We start from the raw sequence: 26007 nt of genomic DNA, 5'->3' as shown, positions 1-26007 counted from the left end.
GAGCTGATTTCCAAGGGAAATTCCTGCTGTAAGAGTCCGTGTTCAGACATACAAGTGGGTTGAAAACAAGGTGAAAATGGTAGTCCAATGTTATTTAAATTTAGCAAAAGAATGCAGTTCTGGGTGCCAAAATTAATTCAATGTATCCTCTCCTCACCCCCTGGCAGGTGCTGGGAGCTGAGCAAACACCACATGGAACAAACCTGCACTTCCCTGGGAGTGGCAAAAGCCAGGTTCAGCCAGGAAAGCTGCCCCATCCAGCAGCCCTGCTGGAATTCCACAGCTGGAATTGTGTCATCCCTGACACCCCCTGGCAGTCAGGAGCACCCAGGGAACACTGCAGAGCTCCCTCCTGACTGAAGTGGAGGTGATGTTTATGATTTGCTTAATTAGGAAAGAATTAAAGGCTGCTGCCATTCAGTGCAGACATTAATTCAGATCATGGCAGAGCTTTCCCAGAGCCAGGCTCTCCTGAGCTGCAGGGAAATCCTTGCCCTGCAAGTGCAGCCCTGTCCCTGCCACCCCTCCAGCAGCAGCCTGGAGCAGGCACTGGGGTCAGGCTGCAGAGGACATCCCACTGGGAAGGACTGCTCAGCGTGCTCTTTGTTCAGAGATCCTTTTATTTCTTTCATTCTAATGCTAGTTTAATTGCAGTCCTTGGCTGTGATGGTGGGGAGAAGCCGTGCTTGCCCCTGGAAGTGTCCAAGGCCAGGCTGGACAGGGCTTGGAGCCCTGGGATCGTGGAGTGTCCCAATCTCAGGCAGTTGGAATGAGATGATGATCTCTGAGCTCCCTTCCCACCCAAACCATCCCATGGCTCCATGAGACCCCTCCCCAGGCTGAAGGAACGGCCTGACCATGGATTTACCATTATTTAATGGTAAATGGCCATGAATTTATCATTCCACATGCAGAGCCCAGTGCTTGGGAAGGAATAATCCATTTCAGACCTCAGGCTGGGGCTGACCAGGGGGAAAATCCCTGCTTGAGGATGCCCTGGGCAAAATTTTATCTTTGGACCAACATTCCTGAGTCACTTGAATAAAAAGGATTCAGCCTAAGGACTGTCTGGATCTCCTAAAGCAGAATTAAAAGCAAAGAGTCTATTCCACTGACAAAATAATTAAACCATTAATAACTGCATGCACATAACTTTGGGGACTGAATGATATCAATTAAATTCAATTAACATCTGCACAATGCTTTGAGGACATAAAATGTCATGTAACTCCAAAGAAATTTTAGAATTAATCCTATTAATCCTATTTTTAGGATTTATTAATCCTAAAATAGTTTCTGCTGCATTAGCACACTGCTAAATGTGAAAATCACTGGAAGCAAAGGCAGGGGTACTCTAAAGATTTAGGGAGGTTGGTAATTCCCTTGTGTGAAAAAGTGAGGGTTTTTTAACTGGAATCAAGTTCCAGTTGAAACTGGCAGTTACAGGTGAATCAATATTGGTGCCATTTAAAAATAACCATATTCTTTGTATAGCTATTGATTCTAGCAGGAGTGACTAAAGGAAGGATATACATAAATACACCCCCCAAAAAAAAAAGAAAAGTTGGATATTAATGTCATCTTTTATCATCGTAGGCACTAACATGGCTGGAAAGTATTGATTACCTTAAAAGCCCCTAATAACTAAAGAACTATTGACTTAATATTTTCTCTAATCCTCCATGAAATTTTACAGTAAGTCCTGATGTATTTTCTGTTAAGAGTTTTAGGGCTCAACTATATCATGTACTTATCTGGAGTGTCAGCCCAGGGGCTTACACTGCACTGATGAGAGCTCTGCTAAAGGTGAGGAATAACTCCCAAGATTTAAGTCTGGTTCCAGGGATTTTGGAAATAGATACATCTGCTAATGTCTATTATTCTATAGCTTTTGTCTTTTAAATAATCTTTATCATTAGGGAATAATCTAATGTACATTTTTTTCCAGTGGAAACGAGGGTTCTGCTCATAATTACTCGACTACAGCTGTTCTGAAAATTCCCTCAGCGTTGGATAAGTGTCTCAGCAGCTTTTCTATTGCTTCCTATTTTCCTAGCACACTGACAGCCTGCCTTCCTAAAACTCCAATGGGTGACACTTACCCAAGTTAAATAAGAGAATAGTGAATGGAAACTTAGCCAAACCTGAATTCTTCAATCCCTCAAAGTGAGAGGATCCTCTACTTCCATCCCTGCCATTCAGGGACACCTCCCACTGTCCCAGCCCCAATGTCCAGCCTGGCCTTGGGCACTGCCAGGGATCCAGGGGCAGCCACAGCTGCTCTGGGCACCCTGTGCCAGCCCTGCCCACCCTGCCAGGGAAGGGTTTCCTCCATAGATCCAACGGAATTCCATCCTCTTTCAGCTTAAAGCCACTCCCTTTGTCCTGTCTGGATCCTGGCCCTCACATCCTGCACTGCCATGGAGCAAACAGAGAGGTTTTCACTTTAATTCACATTTGGTTTGAGCTCAGACTGAGCAGCTCACAGGTTTCCAGCCCCCATGGATGCTCCTGCAGCCCCTTTGCCTTGTGGTTCTACTGCCCTGGCTCTCACATCCCATTCCTGCCCATCCCAAACTGTCCAGACCTCCATCCCTACAAACCTCACCTCCCCAAACTGTCCAAGCACAGAAAAGCTTTGCTCGCCCTCAGCAATTCTCCTGAGCCAAATTCTATCCATTTCAAACCTATTTACAGAAACACCTTCCAGATCTTGCTACCAGACACCAGAACTGCAAAAATATCTCTGCTTTTTCCAAAAAGATTAAAGACTTTTAGATAAGAAGTGGTCACAGAAATAACATTGAAAGAGAAGTGCAGTTCTGGAAGTGCCTGTGCCTGACATCCCTCTCATCCCCTGAGCAGCATCACTGGGTGAATTCCTATTTTCCAAGATCTCTTTATAGGGTGAAGGTGATACATAATGGGATCCAGTAAAGAACAGACTTTTTCCCTTGCCTCCAGTAAAACCAAAGACTTTTCATGATCCCATGAGTCACATCTAATCCTTCCCGATTGGTTTTGGCTCAGTCCTGTAATCACTTATTTATGGAACTCTCTCTATCACAGGAGCAGCCTCATTAAAACAAATGGGGCAGTTTTTCATGTGCTCCCTCAGAGCCATTTAAGCCCCCAAGTCCTGCTTTAAGCTGGGCTTTCCCCTGGGTCCCCCCAGGCCTTGGGCAGGTTCAGCATCATCCTCATCACAGGCTGAGAAAGGAGCTGAGTCCCTCAGTCCCAGCCAGGGCAGCTGGCCCTACAGCTCTGTCCTCAGAGGAGGCAGAGCACAGCACTAATTATTTTAATGACTGGAAATGAACTGTGAATTTCTTAAGAGCCATTGAAGCAAAACGCTTGGAGTCAATCTCCCCACATTAATACCAGAGAGCTGCAGATTGCTCATAGCTTTGAGATGATGAAGTACATCTGCTAGATTTCCCCAGCTAATAGTAGGCCAAGTGTTAAAACATCAAAGTGTCCCTCACATCCTTGTGATGAAATAAAGGAAAAGGACAAAACCAGAAACCCCACACAGCAACTTCCACTTGAGCTGTGCTGAGCTGGAGTGTTTGTGTCCACCAGTTCATCCCCAGGGACACCTGGCAGGGATGGGCAGGGCCACCCTGCCCCTGTGACAGCACCTGTGTGGCACTGGGGTCCCTAGGTGGCTTGGGAATGCTCTGTGGGATGCAGGAATGCTCTGTGGGATGCAGGAATGTTCTCTGGGATGCAGGAATGCTCTGTGGGATGCAGGATGCTCTATGGGATGCAGGATGCTCTGTGGGATGCTCTGTGGGATGCAGGAATTCTCTGTGGGATGCAGGATGCTCTCTGGGATGCTCTATGGGATGCAGGATGCTCTGTGGGTTGCTCTGTGGGATGCAGGATGCTCTGCTGCACAGGACAGGATGTGCATGGCTGGCTCTGCAGTGTGGCATCTCCAGAGCAGCAGTTATTCCTCTATCCCTGTTTACTTATTCCTGCTCTAACTGTGCTGTTCATTGCTGATTTGCTTTTTCTTTGTATATCCAAGGAAATGCAAATATGGGATTTAATCAGGAGGATGAGCCACGGCAGCCAGTGTTTGCCAAACAGTTTAGTGAGCGTGAGCACCTCCATTAGAGACAGAAGTTGCAGCAGCTTTAACAGACAATATTCAGGAAGCTCTGAGCATCCAAGCAGAAAGAAATCACCTAAAATCATGATTCATTTTTTAAAACGCTGCCTGACCTTAAAAATAAAAACGTCATTATTAATTCAGGGGAGTTTGCATTCAGTCCCAAATGCTGGCGTGCAAGTGTGGCACACACAGCCATGGAACAGCCCTGAGCCCTGGGCTCGGGTCAGAGCTGTCCCAGAGTGGCCTGGAAGTGCAGCCCTGGACAGGAGAGCTCATCCAGCCTCTCCTGGAGGGACAGAGCCTTCCAGTGCCATTAACTGCTCCTGCTCTGTGTGGAGGCAGCAGAATGTGCATCAGATTGCAAATGGAGCTGAGATTAAACACAGCTCTTAATGGCTCTGCAAACACATCTGGGAAAAAAACATCAGAGCATTCACCACTAAATTAACTCCTCATTTTTGCCAATATGGCCCTGTTTGCATTCCACTGCAGCCTGGCCTCTGCAGATGCCTCCCTCAGCTCGGGCAGGGCTGGAGTTCTCTACTTCAGGAATAAACTCTCGTTTTTGCTGTCAGGCATAAAAGGGAGCAGAAGGATTTCCACAGTGCTCAGCCCAATGCTGCTTATCGTGGGTGATGCCAACCAGAACCTTCCATCTCAGAGCTTGGGGTGCACACAGCCCAGCTCCAGGCCAGTAATTAGGAAAGTGTTGAAGGAATCCAGTCTTTTTTCTTCTCTGCTCCAGGAATCCTTTGAGGAGATTGTGTTCCTCAAAGACACTCAAGGATGTAACCCATTCCATTTCAAAGGCTCGGCTGGAAAAGGCCACAGAGGCTGAAATTCCAGAATCAAGAGCCCTCAGTTTGAGAACAGGTTTGGAACAGGCTTGGAACAGGTTTGGAACAGGCTTGGAACAGGTTCCCAGAGCAGCTGTGGCTGTCCCTGGATCCCTGGCAGTGCCCAAGGCCAGGTTGGACAATGGGGCTGGAGCAGCCTGGGACAGTGGGAGATGTCCCTGCCATGGATGGGGTGGCACTGGATGAGTTTTAATGTCCCTCTCAATACAAACCATTCTCTGATTCTGTGATAAGTGACACCACAGTCTTTCTCCTCCCTGATTAGAAATCTGCTCAAACTCTTCTGGAGAGAATATCCAAAAGGAAAAGTAAGGCACAATGACATTTCCTCACTGTTAATATTCCCTTTCCAGGTCATCCACCAGCACTCAGGCCACTGCAGGACCCCGTCCCTGTGAGCACACAGAGCCCTCTGCAGTGACAGCAGCAAAATAATTCACTTTTTACAAGGTGTTGCCTGCCTTTAACCAGATCCAGTTGTACAAACCTGACCCTTTTAGCAGAACCCTCCCCGGGGGTCATTGTCCTTCTGCTGGGACACTGGCAGCACAGCTCTGCCCCTTCACAGTCTCAGTTTTTAAACACTGAATAATTTAACAGCACAGTTCTGTGACTGCACTATTGTTCATCTCACATCACTTTGATGGCTCTTCTTCCTTAAATTTAGCTGGGCCCTCTGCACATGCCCATGGCTGATCCCAGAACACCGAGTCCTCCAGCCCTGTCCCAGCATCCCAGCATCCCTACCTTGTCTCTTTGATGGAAATAATCATATTTCATACTCACTGCTACATCCCTGCCCCCTCTGGGCTGCTGAGCCTCCAGCTGACCCCCGCAGTGCCTTTGCTTAGGCAGCTAAAAATCCCAGGGTTTGGAACAGGAGTGCAATCCTTTCTCCATGGAAATATTGCTGGGAGAGCAGCTCATTCCCTGGCCTTGCCCATCGCTCCCAGGGTGAGCTGAGAAACCAAACCCAAGATGAATTCTCTCCAGTAATTTTCCTTTTGCCATTACCTCGTGCTCAGTACACCAGAAGTGCACATTCCTGCATGGCTCGGAGATAAAGAATTGTTTGGATGTTTATTAAACAACAGAGTTGAATGAAATCAGTCTCATTATGTTGTCTGGAGGATGGAAGTTAATTGGAAGACACAATGATTTACTCCAGTTTGAAATACCAAGTGGGGTTTGGAGTAAGTTAATGACAACGAGGATCAGAATGAGAGTGTGGAAAATGGAAATTTTATTTTAATTCCTACTGAAGTACTTTTGTAAATGAGTGTGCTCTCCTCTCACTGTGAGAGGTTCCTCCCAGCTTGCTTTGCTGTTACACATTTAAATGTTATCCCAGGGCACATTAAACACCATCACTGGACACTGTACAGCAACTTAATTTTCTAAATGAAACACCAGAGAGGAGCCAGAGTGGCAGCTGGGGGGAATCTCCTGGACACAGAAGATCCTGAAAAACCAGTGCTGGGAAGCTGAGGAGCAGGGACACCCCATCCCTCACTGTGCTCCCACAATGGTTTGGGTCATGTCAATCCAAAATGTCACCACTGGAGTTTGGAAAAAGCCAGCGTGGCTTCCTCAGAGTGTTTCCACCTCTGCCTCTTGTGCCTGCACTAATTTCTGATGCTGAAGGGGATTTTTTTTTTTTTTTCCTGTGGAAGAGGCACATCTGCAGCAAATGCTGAGCATTTATTCCCTAGAATAAAGACAAATAATAGGAAGGGCTCCAAATGCTCCCAGCAGCAGTGAAATGACTGCACAATAGCCCACAGAGCCCAGTGAAGATCTCACTGAGCTAAAGTGGGATTTCTACTGCACAGGGCAGAGATGGGAATGGGGCCATTAACAGCAGAGCTCCAGTCAGGGAAGGGAGGAGAAATGGGGCTTTCCCCACGGAAATTCTTCAGAGGGGATTGCCAAGAGCCTGGAATGCCAGAGCCAGGCACCAGCAGATGGTGTGGGGGCACCTCTGGAAGGGCAGAGGCTCCCTTTGGAGAAATTGGAGAAATTGGAAGCATTGTAGGGGAATGGTGGGAAAGAGATGCTGTTTATTTTCAGTGTCCTAAGAGCATTTCCTGCAGTGGAAATGGAGGGCAACGACCAGAGAAGGAAAACAATTGCAGGGAGTTGTTGCTGTGCTGTCCCTCCTGTGTCACTGCCACATCCCACCGGGGCAGGGATGCTCCTCTCACCTTGTCTTGCCTCCAAGGACCTCAAAGGCCACACTTGTGTTATTCCCACTCCTCTCTGAGGCCACAGAACTCCCTCAGCTCTCCTGACTTATTCTGAACCAGGATTTTGTGCAGAGACATTTTTGTTGTTATCGAGGGATGGTCAAATCCCCCCATCACATCATGCCAGGAAATCCAATGGTTTCCTCAGCAACTTTCCATCCTCCTCCTCTCCCATGGGACAATCAACCTCCTCCCCCTCTCCTCTTTCTCCTCCTCCTCCTCTTCCATGAAAGACAAGGCACCAGCTGGCATTAAGGAAAAAAAAAAACAACATTTTCTTCTCTCCTCCCCCCCCCCCCCCAAAACATTTACGAGTTTCAATTTTACTTGTGTTTTCCACCACCAGTTTGGAGCAAATTCTTGTTTGCCCTGAGTGTGTCACCTGCCCCAGGAGCTGGGGACAGTCCCATGAGCCACTGATCCCTGATGGCACAGAAATTAATCCCACTGGCACAGGCTGGCCACATCATCTCAGCATTTCATTACAACCCTGTTTTCCCCCCTTTTCATTTCTTTTTACATCTCTCTCCCGCTGATCTCTTAATCCCTGCCTTCAGCAGTTGTTTATTGGTTATCTAAACATCTCCTGTCATTGCCTGATATTCCCTTCCAGCCCTCCTCAAACATTTGGCTGCTCCTGCCCTTCCTTAGCTTCAACCAGCCCAGGACCAAATCCCACTGCAGTCCTTTCCATTCAACATCTGCTGTGGTTACTCCATAAAGTATTTCCAAACAATCTTGTAGCTCCAATATTTTGCTTCACTAACAAATCTGGAGCTCCCACAGAGCTCTTCTGGAGGCATCTGAGTTTACCATAGGTTTAAAGATCACCTTTCCAGAAGCACCAGCTCTTAGACCACTGGAAATTAAAAACTGTTAATGTGGTTTGGATTATTTTGTCTGCAGGCAAAAGCAGATTGCTGTTGCAAGGGAATTATTCCTGAGATATTGCTCTCTGCTTGTTCCTCCACAAGGACAGAGTTATAAAAAATTATGCAATGCTATAAGCTTAAAATATGTGGAAAAGGGAAAAATAACAAGTCTGCAACATTTGCAAGTGAAAAAATACCATACAATTCAAATTCCTCTGGAATTCACAAAACACAGGAGTTGTCAAGTGTCAGTCCAAGTTTCTCCTTGCAGTTCGTGTTTGTCACCCCCCCCCAAACCTCCCCCAAATTCCCAGCTCACACAGCAGTGGGAGCTCAGTGAGAATCCCTCTCCAGCAAAGCCAGCTCCCTCCTGGAGTGTCCGAAAGTGGCCAAGTCCCCTCCCCCTGACACTCACCCAGTCCCACCCCTGACACCTCCCAGCATCCCAGGTTGTTCCAAATCTCACCCAACCTGGCCCTGGCCAATCCAGGGATGGGGCAGCCACAGCTCCTGTGGGCACCCAACTCTACAGTTCCTTTTGCACATCAAATATCTCCTTTTTCCTGACTGTCCTGACTGTCCTACCCCTACCAGCAAAGACACCCAACACTAAAACTCTTTGGCCATCACCCCTGCAAGCCTCTGCCCCTCTGCAGACACCATCTCCTGCTTCAGCACAGAGGAGCAGGGGGTGCTGAGGCTGAGCTGGGTGACAGTGGCAGGGGACACAGGGCTGGAGACACCTGAGGAGCTGAGGGAGATCTTCAGGCAGAGCTGCCTTGGCACTGCAGGGCACAGAGAGCCCTGTGGAAGGGTGAAGGTGCTGGGCAGTGGAGTCCTGGAGTTTGAGGGAGGTTCCTTGTTTCCTGCATCAATGTATTGACCTAGATTCCTGGCAATTCCTGCATTTATCCCTAGGAAAAGATATTGCACTGCCTTTTCAGAACTGGAGAAAAGGTGCTTTACATGTCAAGCAGGCTCCTTTTCAATTAGAGCCCTTTGAATACAGTTTAGCAGCAGATATATGAAATAAACAGCGAGGCAGCCACAAAGCTCATCCATCCACTCCTGATTAGTTCCACAATACCTCCCATCCGTGCATCACTTCAGGTGGAACGTTCTGCCTTGCCTTGCCTCCTAAATTCCGTCTGTTTGCAGGAATATTGAGTGAGACAGCAGGATATTTGTCAGCACATCGATCGGGATTTGCATGGCAGGGCCGTTTGTGTGCAGCCTGTTCCTCCCCAGCGTTAACAACGCCGTGAATTCCTGGGAAATTTATGGCCCTGTTCCTTCCAACCTGCTCTGCTCAGTCCCTCAGCTCCTGGCAGGTCTCAATTCCAAGCACTGGGTTGTTCAGCACGGAACAAAAGGGCAGCGCTGCCCTGATCAATAGGGACTCGTGGGGAGCTGCCAAGGGAAATTCATCTCCCAGCCTGGGAATTACAGCAGAGGTTCTGCCCCTCTGGAGGGGCTGGGGAGCCAGGAATGCCTGAGGCCAGCAGGGCACCCATACCTGCACCCATCCTGCCTGTGAGCCTTTGAATCCATGAAATCTCCCTCAGAATTCCAGTGCCAGTACCTGTTATATCAAAGGACACAGATCCGTGATCCACATCCACCTGAGCCACCCAGAAGAGACAGGGATATGCAAATATCTTCTTCAAGTGCTGCATTTTACAGTCTTTTTTTTTTTCTCATTATTCCCCTCATTTTACGTGTCATTAAGAAGCAAAAAAACCTTAAGTTTTTGTTTTCCCAGTCCCTGATTTTCAGACAATGAGAATGAGATTCCCAAGATGGGACCAGAGCAACTGCCAAGAGCCCCTTGACCAGTTCCTGTCATCCTGCTCAGCCATTTCTATGGGAATGGAAGCAGAATTCCAGCTGTAGATATGGGGATGGAAGCAGAATTCCAGCTGTAGATATGGGGATGGAAGCAGAATTCCAGCTGTAAATTTGGGAATTGAAGCAGAATTCCAGCTGTAGATTTGGGAATTTCAGCAGGCACAGGCTGGGTCTTGGATTACCAGGAATGGGTTTGATACAGAGAGCTCTCAAAACTTCCAGCTGCTGAGGGGCACTGGGAGAAGCAGGTCCCAAAATCCATGCCAGAAGTGCCAGGACCATTCCATTAATAGGAACAATCTTTAATTACAGAGAATTCAACTTTCCAAAGGGTCCTGGAGGTCACAGAGCCCTGGTTTGTGTGAATCCTCATCCTTGGTGCCATAAAAATCTCGTGGTTTTCACACAGCCAAGTGGGGCTGTCCTTGGGATGGAGCAAAACCATCTAAGGAACAGATGGAGCAGGGCAGCTCCTGACTGAAAATAGACATTCCTTTAAAAATAGATGAAAGCAACATTTAATTTCGTTGAAAGGTGGAAATGAACCATTAAGAAATCCGGGCTTGTCTAAATACCTGCTTGTCATGTATATTTAATTGTTTTCATTTCCATTTGCACTTACACAATGGCCACAGCTTGTCCTCAAGTGTCTGAGCATGGAGAGGGATTTGAGAGGATTCTGAAAGGGAGAAGGATGAGGAGATTTCCAGGTAAAAATAGATATCAAAACCACCCCAAAGGCTGATAGGAAGAATTGTTAGTCAGTCCTTGATAAAGAGATGCAAAAGCAGGAGTAAGTAGCAGGACAAATCCACATTACAAATGCACCAACCTTTAAAAAACTGCTGCTTGAAGACAGTCTGGTAGAACAAATCATAATTTTCCTTCTTCTTCTTCAAACTAGGACAAACCAGTGGAAAGTATTGCTCCAAACCACTTCATTAATATCAGATCAGCTGCAAAAGCCATTCTAGAAGCAGCTAATTACCAAACTTCTGATCAATGTGCAGTGGGATGAAGGTTGCAGTTCTCTGCCAGCAGGTTCCAGACCTCAGCTCCAAATATGTTCTTCAGAGTCCTTGAAAAATTCATTTTCTTCACAACTCCTCTCATTATTTATTAATGACTGTTATTCTGAATTCTGGATCACCATCATTTCCTCAAGCAGGAGCACAATTTTTCCCTCTCTTACCTAAACAGGGCCAGGAACTCGAGGACCTGCCCCCAGGGTTGGAGTGTTCCCCCTTTTCTCCAAGCCAGGAGCCTCCATATCCAGAACTTCCATGGATCCAGCAGGAATTTAAGTGAAATCCTCAAATTCTTCAATGTTTTTCTCTTTAGAAATTCCTGCTAAGGGCGTTTGGTTTCAGCTGAGATAATGAAATTCACAGAGATCACGACCTGGCAGTAGCTGGCCATGCAGGAAGGTGTTTTGTCACTACAAGTGGTACTTTAACCACCAGGACATTTTTTTTCTGCACATGCACAATTCCAGAGGGATTCTGTGTGACTGGAACTCCCTGATCTTGCCAGCAGCTGTGGCCAGAGCTCCTCTGGCAGCTTTGCCATCAGAGCTGTGTCAATAAGGGCCATGGAAATTCATCCCAGTGGGTGCCTTCCTTATGGAAACGAGTTATTACACAGAGGTTCGACTAATGTGAGCATAAAAAAAAAAAATTATCTCTTTCCTCAGAGAGAGGACAGATGGCTTTGCCTCCTTGTGAAGGGCTGGTTTTTCAACACAAGCTGCCTCTCCAGTGGAGAGGAGGGGGGAAATCATCTCTTAATTACTGCTCCACTGGCTGAAAGCACATTCTTGGAGCAGAAGGTATTAGTTGGAATTTTCTTGCACCAAAGTCAGACATAAAAAAGAAATCACAGAACTGTTTTGGTTCACGGGAGGAAAATTTATATTTAAATTTATATTTAAAAACTAGAACTGGGTGATTCTTCCCCACTTTACACAGAACTACTTGAATCAAGGCCAGAATCTGTTTTCTTAGGAGGTGAAACACAAACACCCAAAGAATTAAGTGACAATTCCTTCATGTTCCTGAGTTATGGATTAGAAAAATCGTCTCAGCAGAGCTGATCAATGGGAACTTCAAAGAGAAACACGGCCCATCCATTACAGTTCCTCCCAATTACATCCTTCTGCTGAGAACTGCACTTTATGTTCCTTCCAGGCTTCCAAGAAAGAGGGAGCAGGATTTAAAAAAAAAAACCAGCTTCTAAGCGAGTTTTACCTTTTTATTGAATTTAAACACCACAGGACTGATTAAATTGAGAGTAAATTCTGAACTGTTGGTGCTACCTCTGAAATGGAAGCACTATTTTCAAATAAAAATCAGAAACATCTCAAAGCTGTTGGTTTTTCTGATCATTTCCTTTCCTTTTTGTTGAGACTTCTTCAAGTGATTAATCATTTTGAGCAAGCTGAAAGTTATTTACCTGATTTTGTTGGGTGAGCTGTGGGTTTCCATCGGGTTATTCCAACCTGCTGAGCTCTCTGAGTTTTGGAGAGGAGTTTGGGATTGTTCCCTCCTTTTCTCCTGGTAAACCACAGAGAAATGTGACTCCACCCTTCTCCCTCCATCAGCCAAAGGCTTCAATAAAGTGGAGAATCCCACCTGAGGCCAGGAAAACACAGGAAAACAGGAACAACAACAGCAGCAGCATCTCCTGAGTGTTGGTACTTTTTTATTGTGTTTTTTTTTTTTACCTCCAGCCCATCGAGTTCCCAGGAGCTGCCATCATTCCCAAATGTCCTGCTGAGATGAGCCTGTTCTGGATGGTAATTCCCACCTGCTCCAGCCCTGCCACACATTCCCTGTTCAAGGAGGAGCTCTCTGAGGGTTGAGGAGTAGTTCTGCACACAAAACTGAATTATCCCTTGCCTTTCCTTCAGATTTGGTTGATCCTGGTGTGACCAGCAGCATTTCCTCTCTCCCAGCTTCTGGAATTCACCAGGGCTGCTGCCGACCCCTTGGCGATCACTGCTTGAATTACCAGCAGCTCCCAATTAACTGATGGGATCTTTAAAGATCATTAACCAGTCCTCACTCTCACTGCAGTTTAACTTTGGAATCACCCCCCGGTTATCCAGAATTAGCCAGGGCTTTGTTTGGTTTGCAGGGCACAGATAACAACGGGTTCTGTTCAGGAAATCATGTACCAATTATCTCTGAAATTGGGCTGCACACAGTGGGGCTGCTGAGCTGCCTTGGGAAAATTACCATTTTTCTCCCCACTCCTGCCTCCCCCTCCCAGCCCACCCCGATGGCTCCCATGTCACCATTTATTTCTGTCGTTTGTTCTGACACACCAAAGAGCTCAGTTCCCACAGAGAAGGCAATTCTGGAGATCTGCCCTCAGGGTCAGGTGTCTGCCCTGGGGTTTGTCCATCACCCCCGTGCCAGGTACCAAATCCATGGGTGCTGTCACAGGGGGAGCTCTGGGGGAAGGCAGAGCCAGCACAGCCCTGCAGCAGCCTGGGGGGTTCAGCTGCAACCACAGAGGCACAGAATCCTCCAGATCATCCAAAAACATCGACTCCAACCTTCACCCAAATACTCCCTGCCCACTAAACCATATCCAAAAGTGCCTCATGACTCGTTTTTTGAGCACCAAACCCCCAAGTGGACTCAGTTTGTGCTGGGTGGGTGCAGCATCCTCCACTTCGTGCCCAATTCCTCACCCTCTTGCCAATTCCTAAGCACAAACCTTTGAGCAAAATGAGACTTCAGTAAAAACTCTTGGTAGAGGTAAAAGGAGCAGATTCCTTTTGGCAGCAGCAGAAAGAACAGCTGAATGTTCTTCAGCGGTGGCTGATTAATCCTTTTCATTCAAAAATCATTTAATTTAAAGGAATAAAACTGTTCTTGAAACTCCTGCAGGGCAGAATGTTTTGCCCAATTGAAAAGCTGTATCTCATCAATGGTGGCTCCATTTGGCCAGTAATAAAGTCACTTTTCCTTTTATTATAATTATTTCCATGAGAAAAGTCAGAGCAGTAAGTGGGAGCATTCCACATCATTAAATGACAATTATAATCATTAATTTTAAAAAGATAGATCTATTTTAACAGAACAAACCAGGTGCCAACAACAGAGCTGCCTCCTTATGATCTAGATTTGATTTTCATGACAACAGAAGTGAAGGTTTGCACTTGCAGCCCCTGGCAGGGACCACAACCCATCCACCCTGGCCCAAAGATGCCCAGAAGACAGATGGAGTGCTCTGAGCCCATCTAAGTCACCACAATCTCCTTCTGCACAGCTTCCCCAAACCTGCCAGCCCCACACACCATCCCATAAATGATGGCTTCACTTGGAAATCACATCTGGGTTGGATGGCTGCCCATGTGGAAAAGCTGCTGTTAACGGGTTGTTTTGTGGAAATCAGAAAAAATTCAAGTTTCTGTTTCGTCCTGCAGGAAGGGAGGTAGTTTGGTTTTGTTTTGTTTTTTTTAACAGGAAAATCTGCAGCCTGAGCCCTCCCTGGTGGGTGTGCAGCATCAGCAGCTCCCAGGGGCTGAGCTGGACCAGGGCCTGACCAGCACTGGACACAGCAACCTCCCAGAAAAACTCCCAAGTGCTGCTTTCCCTCATTCAGCCATTCCTCAGCCTGAGCAAAGGGGCATTTTTCTTCAAAAGACCATTATTTGGATAAATCAAGCGTGGCACTGCCGTGTCAGGGCAGGGCAGGAGGTGCAGGCAGCAGAGGAGGGACAGGACACAAAACCCCCACCAGCATCTGGGTTGTGGATGTTTTCCAAGGAGAGAGAGCTGATTTGGGCATTTAGTTATTTACATCCTACCAGCCCAAGTCCTTCTGGGGATTTTTTTTTTTTTTTAATTGCACAAAGCATTTTTCTCCTCCCTCCAAAACGCTCTTTATGTAGAAAGGGCTGATGAAGCACCAGAGTGGAGTTTGTGTTCCCTGCACCCCTCCAGTGCCTGTCTGCTGCTCCTGAGCTGCTGCCAGCACACAGGGAGGAGGGCACAGCCTGCCAGAGCCATCCTGCCCGCTCTGATGGCACAGGAGCCTCGCAGGATGCTCGGGAATGAAGCTCCAGCTGTGGCTCCAGCAGAGACTCTGAGCACCCAAGCTCTGCTCAACAACAAAACGAGGCAAAGCTCTGCTGTAAAAACACGTGGAGCAGCCTTTTCTGGGATGTTCAGGATGGCAGCAGGCAGCCCTGCTCACCCTGGTTTACACCTCGGCATCTGGCTGGGAAATGAAGATGTTCTTCCATAAAATCCTCAGCTGGGAAAATCCCCCCGTGCCCAGCTCCTGGCTGCTCCTCGCCCCAAAGGAGCCTCGTGCTCAGCTGTAACTTTGTGATGTCTCTCTTCAGCCTGACAGGTTAACCTGGATCCAAAAAAAAAAAAAAAAAAGTTAAAAAATTCCTCTAGGAGGCAATTAGTCTGCAAGGATCATTACTCTGAGTAGAAACATTTCAGGGAGTTGAATCCCAGCCCTGCCAACACCAAGAGTGGCCAAGGGCTGCACAGAACCTGCCCTTACCTGTGCCCTGGTGGCTCCCCCAGGTGAGGAGGTGGCTGTGGGTTGTGCCTTGTGCTGCCTTCCCACTGCTCAGGCACTGCAGACCCTGCACAGCCAGGCTGCACACGCTGAGTTGTCACCTGTCACTTGCCACAACAGCTCCCAGCTTTGGGCATTTCTCTAACAGCAAACGGGGTTGTCAAAGAAATAAATGTTTATACAGCACGTTGGATTTATCACTGGAGTAAATCAGGTGTTGTTGGGGGGAAATAGGAGTGGAAGTTCTCTACAGGCATGGCAGTTTGAGAGATCCTTCTTCAGATTGCTGAGCCGGGGAATCTCTCTGGAAGCTCAGCACAGATCCCAGGCTGCTTCCATAGCAGTGCCTTTGGTCTTTCATCACTCCAGAGACACAACTCCCACCGACACCAGCACAGCTTTTGCATTCTTGCAAAATCAGCATCTTTTGGGGTTTTATTTGGATGTTTTTTTACAGTAAAATCACACACTCAGCTTCAGGGGGAACGGGGTGGCAAAACCCCAGTGAAAATCCCAGGCAAGTCTCCTTTTTTGACCAGACTCAAAATTAAAAATGTAATAAATAGCACTCAGCAGAGAGCTAAGAAAATGCTGTAAGAGCAGTGAGTGGGATCCTTGCTTTGGGCACGATGTGTAGGAAAATAGGTGCATATAAATACACTTTAAAACCATCAAGATTCATGTATGAACTGAAAACAAAGACTTCCTACATACCCACATAGCAATCCTACAGACAGACACGACAATTCTGAATTTGGGTTAGAAGCATGGAAGAGGAAATGTTTATATTCCTGCATCTTCGGTGAAACTTGTTTTAAAATGAAACAAGAAGGGTGGGGAGGATCTTTTTACAAAGGATGGATTGACAGGACAAGGGGAATGGCTTTAAACTGCCAGAGGGCAGGGTTAGATGGGATTTTGGGCAGGAATTGTTCCCTGGCAGGGTGGGCAGGGCTGGCCCAGGGTGCCCAGAGCAGCTGTGGCTGCCCCTGGATCCCTGGCAGTGCCCAAGGCCAGGCTGGACATTGGGATTTGGGACAGTGGGAGGTGTCCCTGCCATGGCAGGGGTGGCACTGGGTGGGATTTAATGTCCCTTCCCACCCCAACCATTCTGGATTCTGTGATTTAAATGTCTATTTAAACTCTGGCCATGGAGCAGCAGCTCCGTGGAAGTCAGAGCAGTTTCTGGCCCAGTGGGGAAGATCTTTGTGGCCCTGGATAAACCCAGGTTATCTGAGGCAGCAGCACTCCCTGCCCTCCCCAGCAATGCAGGCACAGAACGAGGAGCTCGTTAATTAAGATTATCAAGTTCCCTTGCAGAGGAGACGAGGCTCTCCCAGCTCAGCTGATTTATGGGATCCTCAGGGCATTTTGCTCATGTGCCCAGAGCCCAACTTTTCCTTTTTTGAAGCAATCCTGAAGTTTGACCTGGGATGGCCTCAGCATTGTCCTGGCACTGCCCTGGGGGTGCAGGTCCTGTCAGACAGAGCCAGAAGGGGATGTTCTGCTGCATTCCTGCCTCTGGAAACTGCAGGAACATTGCTGTGCTGCATTCCTGCCTCTGGAAACTGCAGGAACATTGCCATCCCCTTCCAGTGCCACCCCAGGTATCTGTGTGTCCTCTGGGCTGCCAGACCACAGAGCTGGCAGCTCCCCAGGAGAGCAGGGAATCGTTTTCCCCTTCTATATTTTTGTACTTACTAAGATATAACCTTATTCTTAGAAAAAAATCTCTTAGTTCACGAGTTATTCTTGTGGGTAGAAAAAAATACTTTTTTTTTTTTTTACCCTAAAAATAAACCAGCCTGACAGAAACTCATGAGTTTATCAAATTTTTGAGGGACTGAAAAACTCTTAAACTTCACTTAAGATCCAGTTTTCCTGTGGCAGTTTCTCAGGCCTGGTAGGAGCTGGAGATATTGGAGTGTGGAACAGAGATATTCTCAGATTTATTGTCAGCCTGACAATGATTATGTAGCCCATTGAGATGGAGTGGTGTGATTTAGTGGTTTGGAGGCATTTGTCAGGGTTGATGAATGCATCTGGTGATTCAGGCAATGAAAATGTGAGATTTCCAGCCAGTGGCAGATAAAGGATGCTGCCTGATACTCGGGGTTATGGAAGGGGATAAAATTTTTATTTGTTTCTCATTTAGAGTTTTAGAGGGAGATGGGAAGGAAGATACACTTCCTTCAGCCGAAGAGGCTTTGCAGAGAGGGATTATCCTAATGAATATTTGGCTTTTTGTGTCCCTGGTTTCTCACCTGTCACCACTCACCTGCCCAGGGCATCCAGGTGGGTGCACTCAGGGACACCTCGTGGGGATTTCCAGGCTCCTCCAGCATTCCCAGCTCTGCAGAAAGACGTGGAAATACTGATTTTCTCATTTGCCTGCTGTAGAGCACGCTAAGGTTTGATACAAAGCCAGCTGGAAATGACAAATTGCTCTTAGATGGGTCCAAAATATGGGCATTTTCTTAGACAAAGTGAGTTAAACAAGCTTTTGAAATTCCACCCATATCCAGACAATTTACAGCTCATTTTGGTTTCAAGTTCACAGATATAAAACAAGATCTTAGGAAAACAAGGTGTTTTGAGGTGTGCTTTATATTGAATTTATACACAAATCCCAGAATCCCAGAATGGTTTGGATTGGGAGAGACTTTTAAAACTCGTCCTGTTCCACCCCCTGCCATGGCAGGGACACCTCCCACTGTCCCAGGCTGCTCCAAACCTGCTCTGGGACAATTCCAGGGATCCAGGAACAGCCACAGCTACTCTGTGAATCGGGTGTGAAACACCAGGCAAGGAGAACTCAGGTCAGAGGCTGTTTAAGGCAAAAAGAAAGGAAATTGAGGATCCTGTTGCTTCAAGAGCAGTGAAGAACGAGCCTTACTGCACTAATGGGTATTTCTGAGTCAATTATGGGCCAGTGCTGGTCCATTTTCCTGCAATGTTTTATTCTTTAGCTTTCAGGTGGAAATGCTCTATTTGAACCAGGATATATAACTATATATATGTTACCTTATGTTATTTAGGGTTTCCAAGGAAAATGCATTCCATTCACACTCAGCAGAAGCAAAGCCATGCTCTGCTTTAGCTCAATCCCAAGCTCAGCTCTCACTTAACAAAACCAGCCTGAGCTGTGCTAGAGCATCAATCCATAGAGAAGTACTTAGGAGGAATAAATTGATTTTCTCATTGCTCTATGTTGGCTAAAAATTATTCGATTATGTATTTAGCTGCTAATGGAAACTCATTAGGAGATTTTCATTTCATGCTTGTTTGCACCTGCAATCCATTTTTCCCTGTCCAAAGCACTGTTTCATTTCAGTTCCGTGCTATAAATTTCCTTGCATATAAACTGATAAGTGTCAGGCAAAATTCAGTGTAGTGGTCTGAAATAGCTCAGGGCCATGGCCTTCACAAGAGCATCATTAAAGCAGCAGATCCCCGGTGATTCAGGGGGGCTGGTACTCTGCATATTGATGGCCTCACTTAGCTCGTTGTTTACTCATTACCTTTGTTATCCTCGTTAGTGTCAGCTCCTTGACATTGTCCTGTGCTGCCCGGAGCCCCACCAGGCTCCTGGGCATCTTTTTAAGTCAAAAGATGGGACATTCCCAGCTTTGGGAGGGCACGAGTGGGGCAGCTCCTTCAGGGCTCCCACTCCCTGCTGTTCCGTGGGGTGTAAATTCAATGTTCAATCCAACCTAAGCTCTGTTTGGAGGGAGATGTTGTTATCTGTGGGAACAGCACCCAATTCCAGCCAAATCCAGTGAGCACAGCATAACCACGTTGAGCTTCTCCTCCCCATCCTTCTCCAGCTTCCTGATGGGTTTGTGAATTGGCATCTGCAGCACAAGGAATGACCCCCCCTGCTTCCCTGGGATCTGCTTCACCTCCCACTCAGAAATCCTGCCCAGTTTAGGCTTAGCTCTGCCTTCCCCACTGCCCTTTCATGACAGAGCCCAGCTCAGTGCCAGCCAGACCCCACACAAGTGGACAGCAGAGCAGTCACCCTGATCCACCCACCCCAAATCCCCTGGAGCATTCCCAGCTTGGTCCCAGAGCTCCCTGAGCTGCAGCACTGGGTGTGCTCGGGAAGGCTGCTGGGAGCAGCTGGGATGGGATGGGATGGGATGGGATGGGATGGGATGGGATGGGATGGGATGGGATGGGATGGGATGGGATGGGATGGGATGGGATGGGATGGGATCAGGGGTGCAGCCATGGCACATGGCCAGAACCTGCTCACTGCTGGGTGTTTTATTTTGGAATAACCCTCACCCAGGTTAGTGAAGCAGAACCTGATCATAATAATGATGTCACTTTTTGTTTTCATAGGAAGAAATTAATAAGTTGTTCGACTCCAGCAGAATTACTCTGAATTGATCCAAATATGAGAGCTGACTCTCAGTGTTGTGGACTAGTGCAGCCCCCACGGAGAAAAATGCATTTGCTGTGAAAATATCTATTTTATCAGGTAGCTCAAGCCTCTGGGGTCTGCCTGCATTCCCCACCCGAGTAACTGAGAGCAGGAACAGCTCTGAATGTGCTTGTTAAGTGGGCCTGATCAATACAAATCTATTTCTCAATTAAGTAGAAGATCCTGGTGTATGTGTATTGCCTGCAGGCCAAAAGAGTTCAGAGGAAAACTGGATTCCAGAATACAAAGTTGTGTTGTTTTTGCTCTGTCTTTTAAATGAGCTTTACCAGCATGCAACTGCAATCCTTGTGAACTCTGCAGATTAAATTTCCTTGCAGTAATGACCACTAGGAATTAGTGAAATGTTAATCTTCCCACCTGCTGTGTATGATTATACACGACTCTAATCAACCTGATTACAAAAGAAAGTAATTTCTGCTTTTACAGGGTTTTTTTTTGTTGTTGTCTGCTTTAGTTCTTCCTGAGGAACTGTGAAATTCCTTACCCTGTATTTTAAAGCAAAAATAATGATTAAATTAAAATGTGTAAAGGGGAGCAATGGAGGCTGATAGTAATTGCTTTACAAGAGATACAGTAATTGATGCTCTGAGGATTTATTTCAGAGCATGGAAGTGAATTAGGAACCTGCTTTATCTGGATTTGATGAAGTCACTGCATCTTTGTGTCTTGGTTTTCAGCTAAACTCTTCTTAATGAGAATGCTAATAATTACAGTGGCACTAAATTGTTTTAGGGACACAGGAGGATGAGAGCCACATTTTGATGTCATTTAAAGCCACAGACATCTTTCTGCTGCCAACCCTGAGACCATGGGAGAAGGAGGAAATCCTGAATCCATCAGAGACTGGATCCATCCAACTCCTTGAAAATTCCAGCCATATCCAGACAAGTGGGTGATTGTAAAACAAGCTAAAAAGCTACATCTGATTGGATTTCATGGCTTAAAGCTTTGTAAAGGCTGGGCCCACACACCTGGGGAGCAGGTACTGCAGTGCAGAGAGGCTTCCCAAGTCAGAAATCCAGGAAAATGAGCATACAGATACCTGAAAATACAAGGAATGTAGGGAAAGCCACAGCAAACGTTATCCTGCTTCAGCCAGCAGTCAAACGCAGTTTCCTGAGCAGCCACAAACCCCAGAACGCCTGAACTGCATCCCCTGCTTGCCCACTGCACATGGAAACACCTGGAACAATCCCTGGATTCAAAATCCTAATATCCAATATCTGATCAATATATAGCTGCCAGGTATCCAAAACCATTCCAGGCCTGCTGGGCATCACTGCACGGGCAGGTTTGGTATTCCCAGAGCAGTGAGATGCCAAATGTGCCCCCAGTGCTCCCTGGGAGGAGCTGCTGGGGGATCTCCATGGTGACAGCGTGTGTCACATCCCCGAGTCACCTGAGTGATCATTTCCATCCTTTCATCTGATCCTCACTTTTCATCCTTGCCTCGGAGTGTGCTGGGCTCCTAATGGAGAGCAATTGACAAACCATCCTCATATTCCTCAGAGGAAAAGCAATTTTTTCTCATCTACCCCTCCTGCGACTTAATTTAAGAAACAGCTTTTGCAGGAAGAGCTGCTCATGGAAGTCAGGAATTTGCCTTTGACACACACACAGAGCCAGCTGTAAACTGGGCTGGAGAATGGCAAAAAAACACCTTGCTAAATACATCCCCAAAAACCTCTAAAAAAGCCCCTTCCTCCAAACCTGCTCCTGGGGCAGCCCCAGCTCTTCCCAGCCCTTCTTCTCCCAGTGCAGAAATCCCACTGAGAACCTCTGCTCCTCCTCTTTTCTGTTTATGGCACAGAAAATGAATGTGCCTGAACCCAGGCCTTTCAGGAGCTGAAATCTGAAGAAAAATCCTCGTGAGATGTCCGAGCAATCTGTCACCTGTGGCAGGAGCTGTGGATGCTGATTTTGGAGGGTGCCAGAGCCACAGCAAAGCCAGAATTCCCTGCACTGGTTCCTCCCTCTCCCTCCACCTCGTGCTCCCTAACTCTGCTTCTTAGAAAAGCTGAACATTTTCCAGCCTGGCTCGTTCAAACCTTCAATCCCTTCAACAATCTGGGCTGTCTCACACTTTGGGCTCTACAGGAATATCCTCGGGAGATGAAACCCCAAGGCTGTGGAGGGAATTTCGGAGATGGGAGACTGATATCCCAACTGGGGCATCCAGCAAGGGAGACACTGGTGTGTGACAGAGATAAAGACAATTCAGGTGGGGTTATCAGCTATAAAACTGCTCCTGAGACTCTCTCCTGAGGCAGAGGGAGGCCAGCCTTGGTGACTGTGACATTTGGGGGAGCAAGGACTGATTGCTGTGCACCCACCCCCCAATACCTGCATTTTGGGGTTTCATCTGTTTCTTACTGGAGAAATAAATCCAGTGGATCATTAAAGTGCTGTTGCCAGCACTCTGCAGTCCCCTGCTCCCCCTGCCAGCACAGTCCCTGTTATCTAACACCTGCTAGGGGATTTAAAAGGAACTCTTCATCTCATTTCATACATTAGAGCTAAGTTTAGCTTCTGTAGGTAACAGTTTCTGTTTGAACTAATAAAGAGGTATGTTTAGAATCTCGGGGGCACACTCCCTGCTCATTTGAAACAAATGAGGATTATATAAGGAGGAACGGGAGCTACAAATAGGATTCATAAAATTAATTGTCTCTAAACTGCAGCGGAGCGGAGCCATTAAAAGTGACAAGTGGCCACAGCGTCCTTGCCCTTGGACAGCCCTGGGGACAGCAGGAGCACTCAGGACTGGGCTCCTGCAGAGCCCTGCCACCACTGCCAGCTCCCCAGGGCTCTCCCAGAGCTCCACCTTGCCCCCATTTCCCACAGAGGCTCTGCATCCCAAAAGGGACAGGGATGCTGCAGCCAAAGCTTGGGGCAGCACCTGCAAGTTCTGCACCCTGCAAAGAGCCCCCAGATGGCTCCCGATGGACCCCAAAAATCTCAGATCTGCATCGAGAGCCCCCAAATGGCTCCTGATGGACCCCAAAATCCCAGCTCTGCCTCAGCAAAGTGCAAACCACACTTTATTTGGCCACAAGTGTCATCCCAGCTGGCAGAATTCCTGTGCACAGCCCCACGGCTCCCCCTGCTCCAGCTGCTCCTTCCAGCCCAACAAACAATGCTCCATGCACTGATCCCAAAAAATCCTGCAAAACCCATCCGAGGAGATGCCAGGGATTCCTTGCAGGAGCCTGTCTGCTCCTGGGATGCTCCAGGACAGGGCCAGGACAGAGCTTCTCCATTTCCCCCCTGCAGCCCCTTGCTGTCACAATGCAGAACCTGGAGCTGAATCCCTGAAATTGCATTTAAAGCACCCTAAATTTTTGTACATGTAAATCTTCTGAAATAAATTCCACGTGTTCTCCCATTCCAGAGCTGTCTTCAGTCAGAGAGCACTGAGCTGAATGCATTAAATTCAGTCCCCACCACAAAACCCAACCTGAATTAGGCTCTCAGTGTCCTTTCAATTGCAAAGCATTATAAAAACTCACCCTAAGCAGTGCCATATAAACAGAAAATAATGAAAAGGCCTCAGGGAGCTGCTGTGAGCAGGGAGCCTTGGATGGGCTGGATGTGTCCAGAATATCCCAGCTGGAGCTGACACACAGACACTCCAGAACCAGCCAGGGAGTCAAACAAATGGAAGGAAAACTTCTCTTGCACCTAATTAATACCAATAGTATTGGAAATTCTGATTAATACCAATAGTATTGGAAATTCTGATTAATACCAATAGTATTGGAAATTCCTTCTATTAGTATTGGAAATTCTAATTAATACCAATAGTATTGGAAATTCCTTCTATTAGTATTGGAAATTCTAAGTAATACCAACATTATTGGACCTTCTAATTAATACCAATAATATTGGAAATTCCTTCTATTAGTATTGGAATTTCTAATTCATACCAATAGTATTGAAAATTCTAATTAATATCAATAGTATTGGAAATTCCTTCTAATTCTGAGGGCTGTCCCTGCATTCCCACACCCTGCTTGAAGAGCCCCCAGAGCCACCCCACTCTGCCTGGGCTCTGTGCGGTTGTTCACACCCAGATTTAGGAGCAGGAGTGACCCCTTAAAACATTTTTCAATAGAACTGGGCCGTGCATGAGGTTTTTAGGTTATCCCACAGCACGAGCTAAGATGAAAATCCCCCTCTAGATTTTCACAATGTCTGGGAGTCTCGCAGCTCTCCAGACATTTCTATTTAAAGAAAAAACCCTCTCCCTGTGGGGAATGTTCTATTCTCAGGTGTCACCTGCTCCTCAGAGCCACCCTGACGTGGGGGGAGTGGGGAGGGATGGAATTGGGTGACAGCAGCAGGGAGAGGGCAGCTGGGTGTCCCCAACCAGCCTGGCACCCACTGGCACTGCCCTGGGTCAGCCTTGGCAAAACAGCAATTTGTTCATGTACCTGCAGTCAGAAAATCAGCCCAAATCACTTCCTGCCCCCGGAGTAAAAATATTTTCGTATCCAAGCTTTTTTCCGTTTTATTTTTGGCAGGCAAAAGAAGGGAATAATGTTGTGATAATTTACACAGTGCCATATCTGTAAAAATAAAACAATTCCCTGCCTGAATGTGTGTCAGTGTCAATACACAGCATTTAACACTGAGCTTATAAAAACCCTGCTAAACACTCAGCCTTTTTCTTGAGGTGTCAAAATCTTGTCACACGTCTCACCAATGGCCAGCACACGGAGCATTAGATCACTTGATGGACCTTAGGCTTCAAGGAAAATAAATTTAAAAGTAAATTTTTTGGGAAGAAAACAGTGGGAGAGTCTACAAGATGTCACTGAATTGTGGCCATCCTTGAGGGACATTAAAAGGAATCACCAAACCTGAGCCTAAGTGAGATGGGTGATTCACTCCCATGACTTTCGACTTTTTTTTTTTTTTTTTTTAATTTTTTCCACAGATGGAAAGGGGAAAAGAGGTAGAAAGACAAGTAAATATGCAAGGAAAAACCCATTGCAGTTGGGGAAAGTGTGTCCTACTGGAAATAACCAAAAATATCAACCTTTCTCACCTGAGGAAATGCAGCCTGTGTTTGCTGGTTTATATTAATTTATTTTTTTGGTAAGGAAGGAAAGGAACTAGTCTTAAAGTTGCAGAACTTACCATGCAGCACAAACAGAACAGATAACTGGGGATACAAGCATCATAAAGTCACCCCAGACATTCACCCCTTATCCCCATATTATCAGCTTACTACCAAAATTTATATATATTCTAACTCTATACATACCTCTTTTTTTTTTTTTTTAAGTGGAAAAAACTGTTTATTTAACAGTTAATTTGAGAAATCTCAAATTAGCAACCCAAAACCACTACACAAAATTGGTGTTTCTGCCTGCTTTCCAACTGAGACCACCACCCTGTCTGCCAGCTGGCCAAAGGCAGAGGAGGGACAGCACATTCCCGAGGGCTGGAAGGAGCCCTGGAGGCAATTCTGTGTCCCAGCCCCCTGTGTAGGGATGGGTGGGTGAGTCCCAGGGACACCTTTGGTGTCACCACAGAGTCACCCAGGCTGGAAAAGAGTTCATCAGGTCCAACCATCAACCCAGCAGCCCCACACTCACCACCAAACCTCTTCCTCAAGAGCCACATTGAAGATTTTAAACCACTGCAGTTTAAAAACCTGGGACTGCAGCACTGCCCTGTTCAATGGCTGACAATGAACAATTCCTTCTTTCCATGAAGAAATTTCCCCTGATGCCCAATCCAAACCCTCCCTGGCACAACAGGATTTCCTCTCCCTGTGTCACACCAGGGTTTGGGTACCCAGCCTAAATTGCCACCTGGCACCATGGCAGCTGTGGAACCGTGTCCAAACTGGCACAAAGCAGCACGTGGCACCTGGAATGCAGCTGAACACCCCCTGCACTCCCTCACCCAAAGGAGGGGACCCATTTCCCACACGTTTTGTTGGAGTATTTCATTTTCCAGCCCTTCCTCCCCCAGGACACAGCCACTGCTTTCCTGCAGAAATGGGTTTGTTCTGCAGCCATGGAAGTTTTCATCCTGCCCTGTAGGATCCCAGAAA

The 26007-nt window shown here is 46.9% G+C and overlaps 2 protein-coding genes across 3 annotated transcripts in view; both read right to left on the bottom strand.

Annotated features, from left to right (window-relative positions):
• Positions 1-13746, bottom strand: part of CRBN (cereblon) — a 38492-nt gene extending 24746 nt beyond the window's left edge. Inside the window, exon 1 of the mRNA XM_088171234.1 lies at positions 12395-13746. Coding sequence (XP_088027360.1) covers positions 12395-12539 — 145 coding nt within the window. The 5' untranslated portion in view covers positions 12540-13746. The remainder of the gene's footprint in view (positions 1-12394) is intronic.
• Positions 13747-13891: 145 nt separating this feature from the next.
• LOC148222457 (uncharacterized) overlaps positions 13892-26007 on the bottom strand; it is a 118997-nt gene continuing 106881 nt past the window's right edge. The window contains exons 4-5 of one of the 2 annotated variants that reach the window (XM_088171238.1): positions 17769-17843; positions 13892-15316 (exon numbers count right to left, since the gene is read on the bottom strand). In XM_088171238.1, the coding sequence (XP_088027364.1) occupies positions 15208-15316; positions 17769-17843 (184 nt within the window). In that variant the 3' untranslated portion in view covers positions 13892-15207. Of the gene's footprint in view, positions 15317-17768; positions 17844-23797; positions 24688-26007 lie in introns of those variants that run through there. The other variant, XR_015805954.1, reaches the window with a different exon arrangement.

Source organism: Sturnus vulgaris, chromosome 11 (assembly GCF_052056855.1).
Source record: "Sturnus vulgaris isolate bStuVul1 chromosome 11, bStuVul1.hap1, whole genome shotgun sequence".
In the NCBI taxonomy this organism is placed as follows: Eukaryota; Metazoa; Chordata; class Aves; order Passeriformes; family Sturnidae; genus Sturnus; species Sturnus vulgaris.
This window is presented reverse-complemented; position numbering and strand designations above follow the sequence as displayed.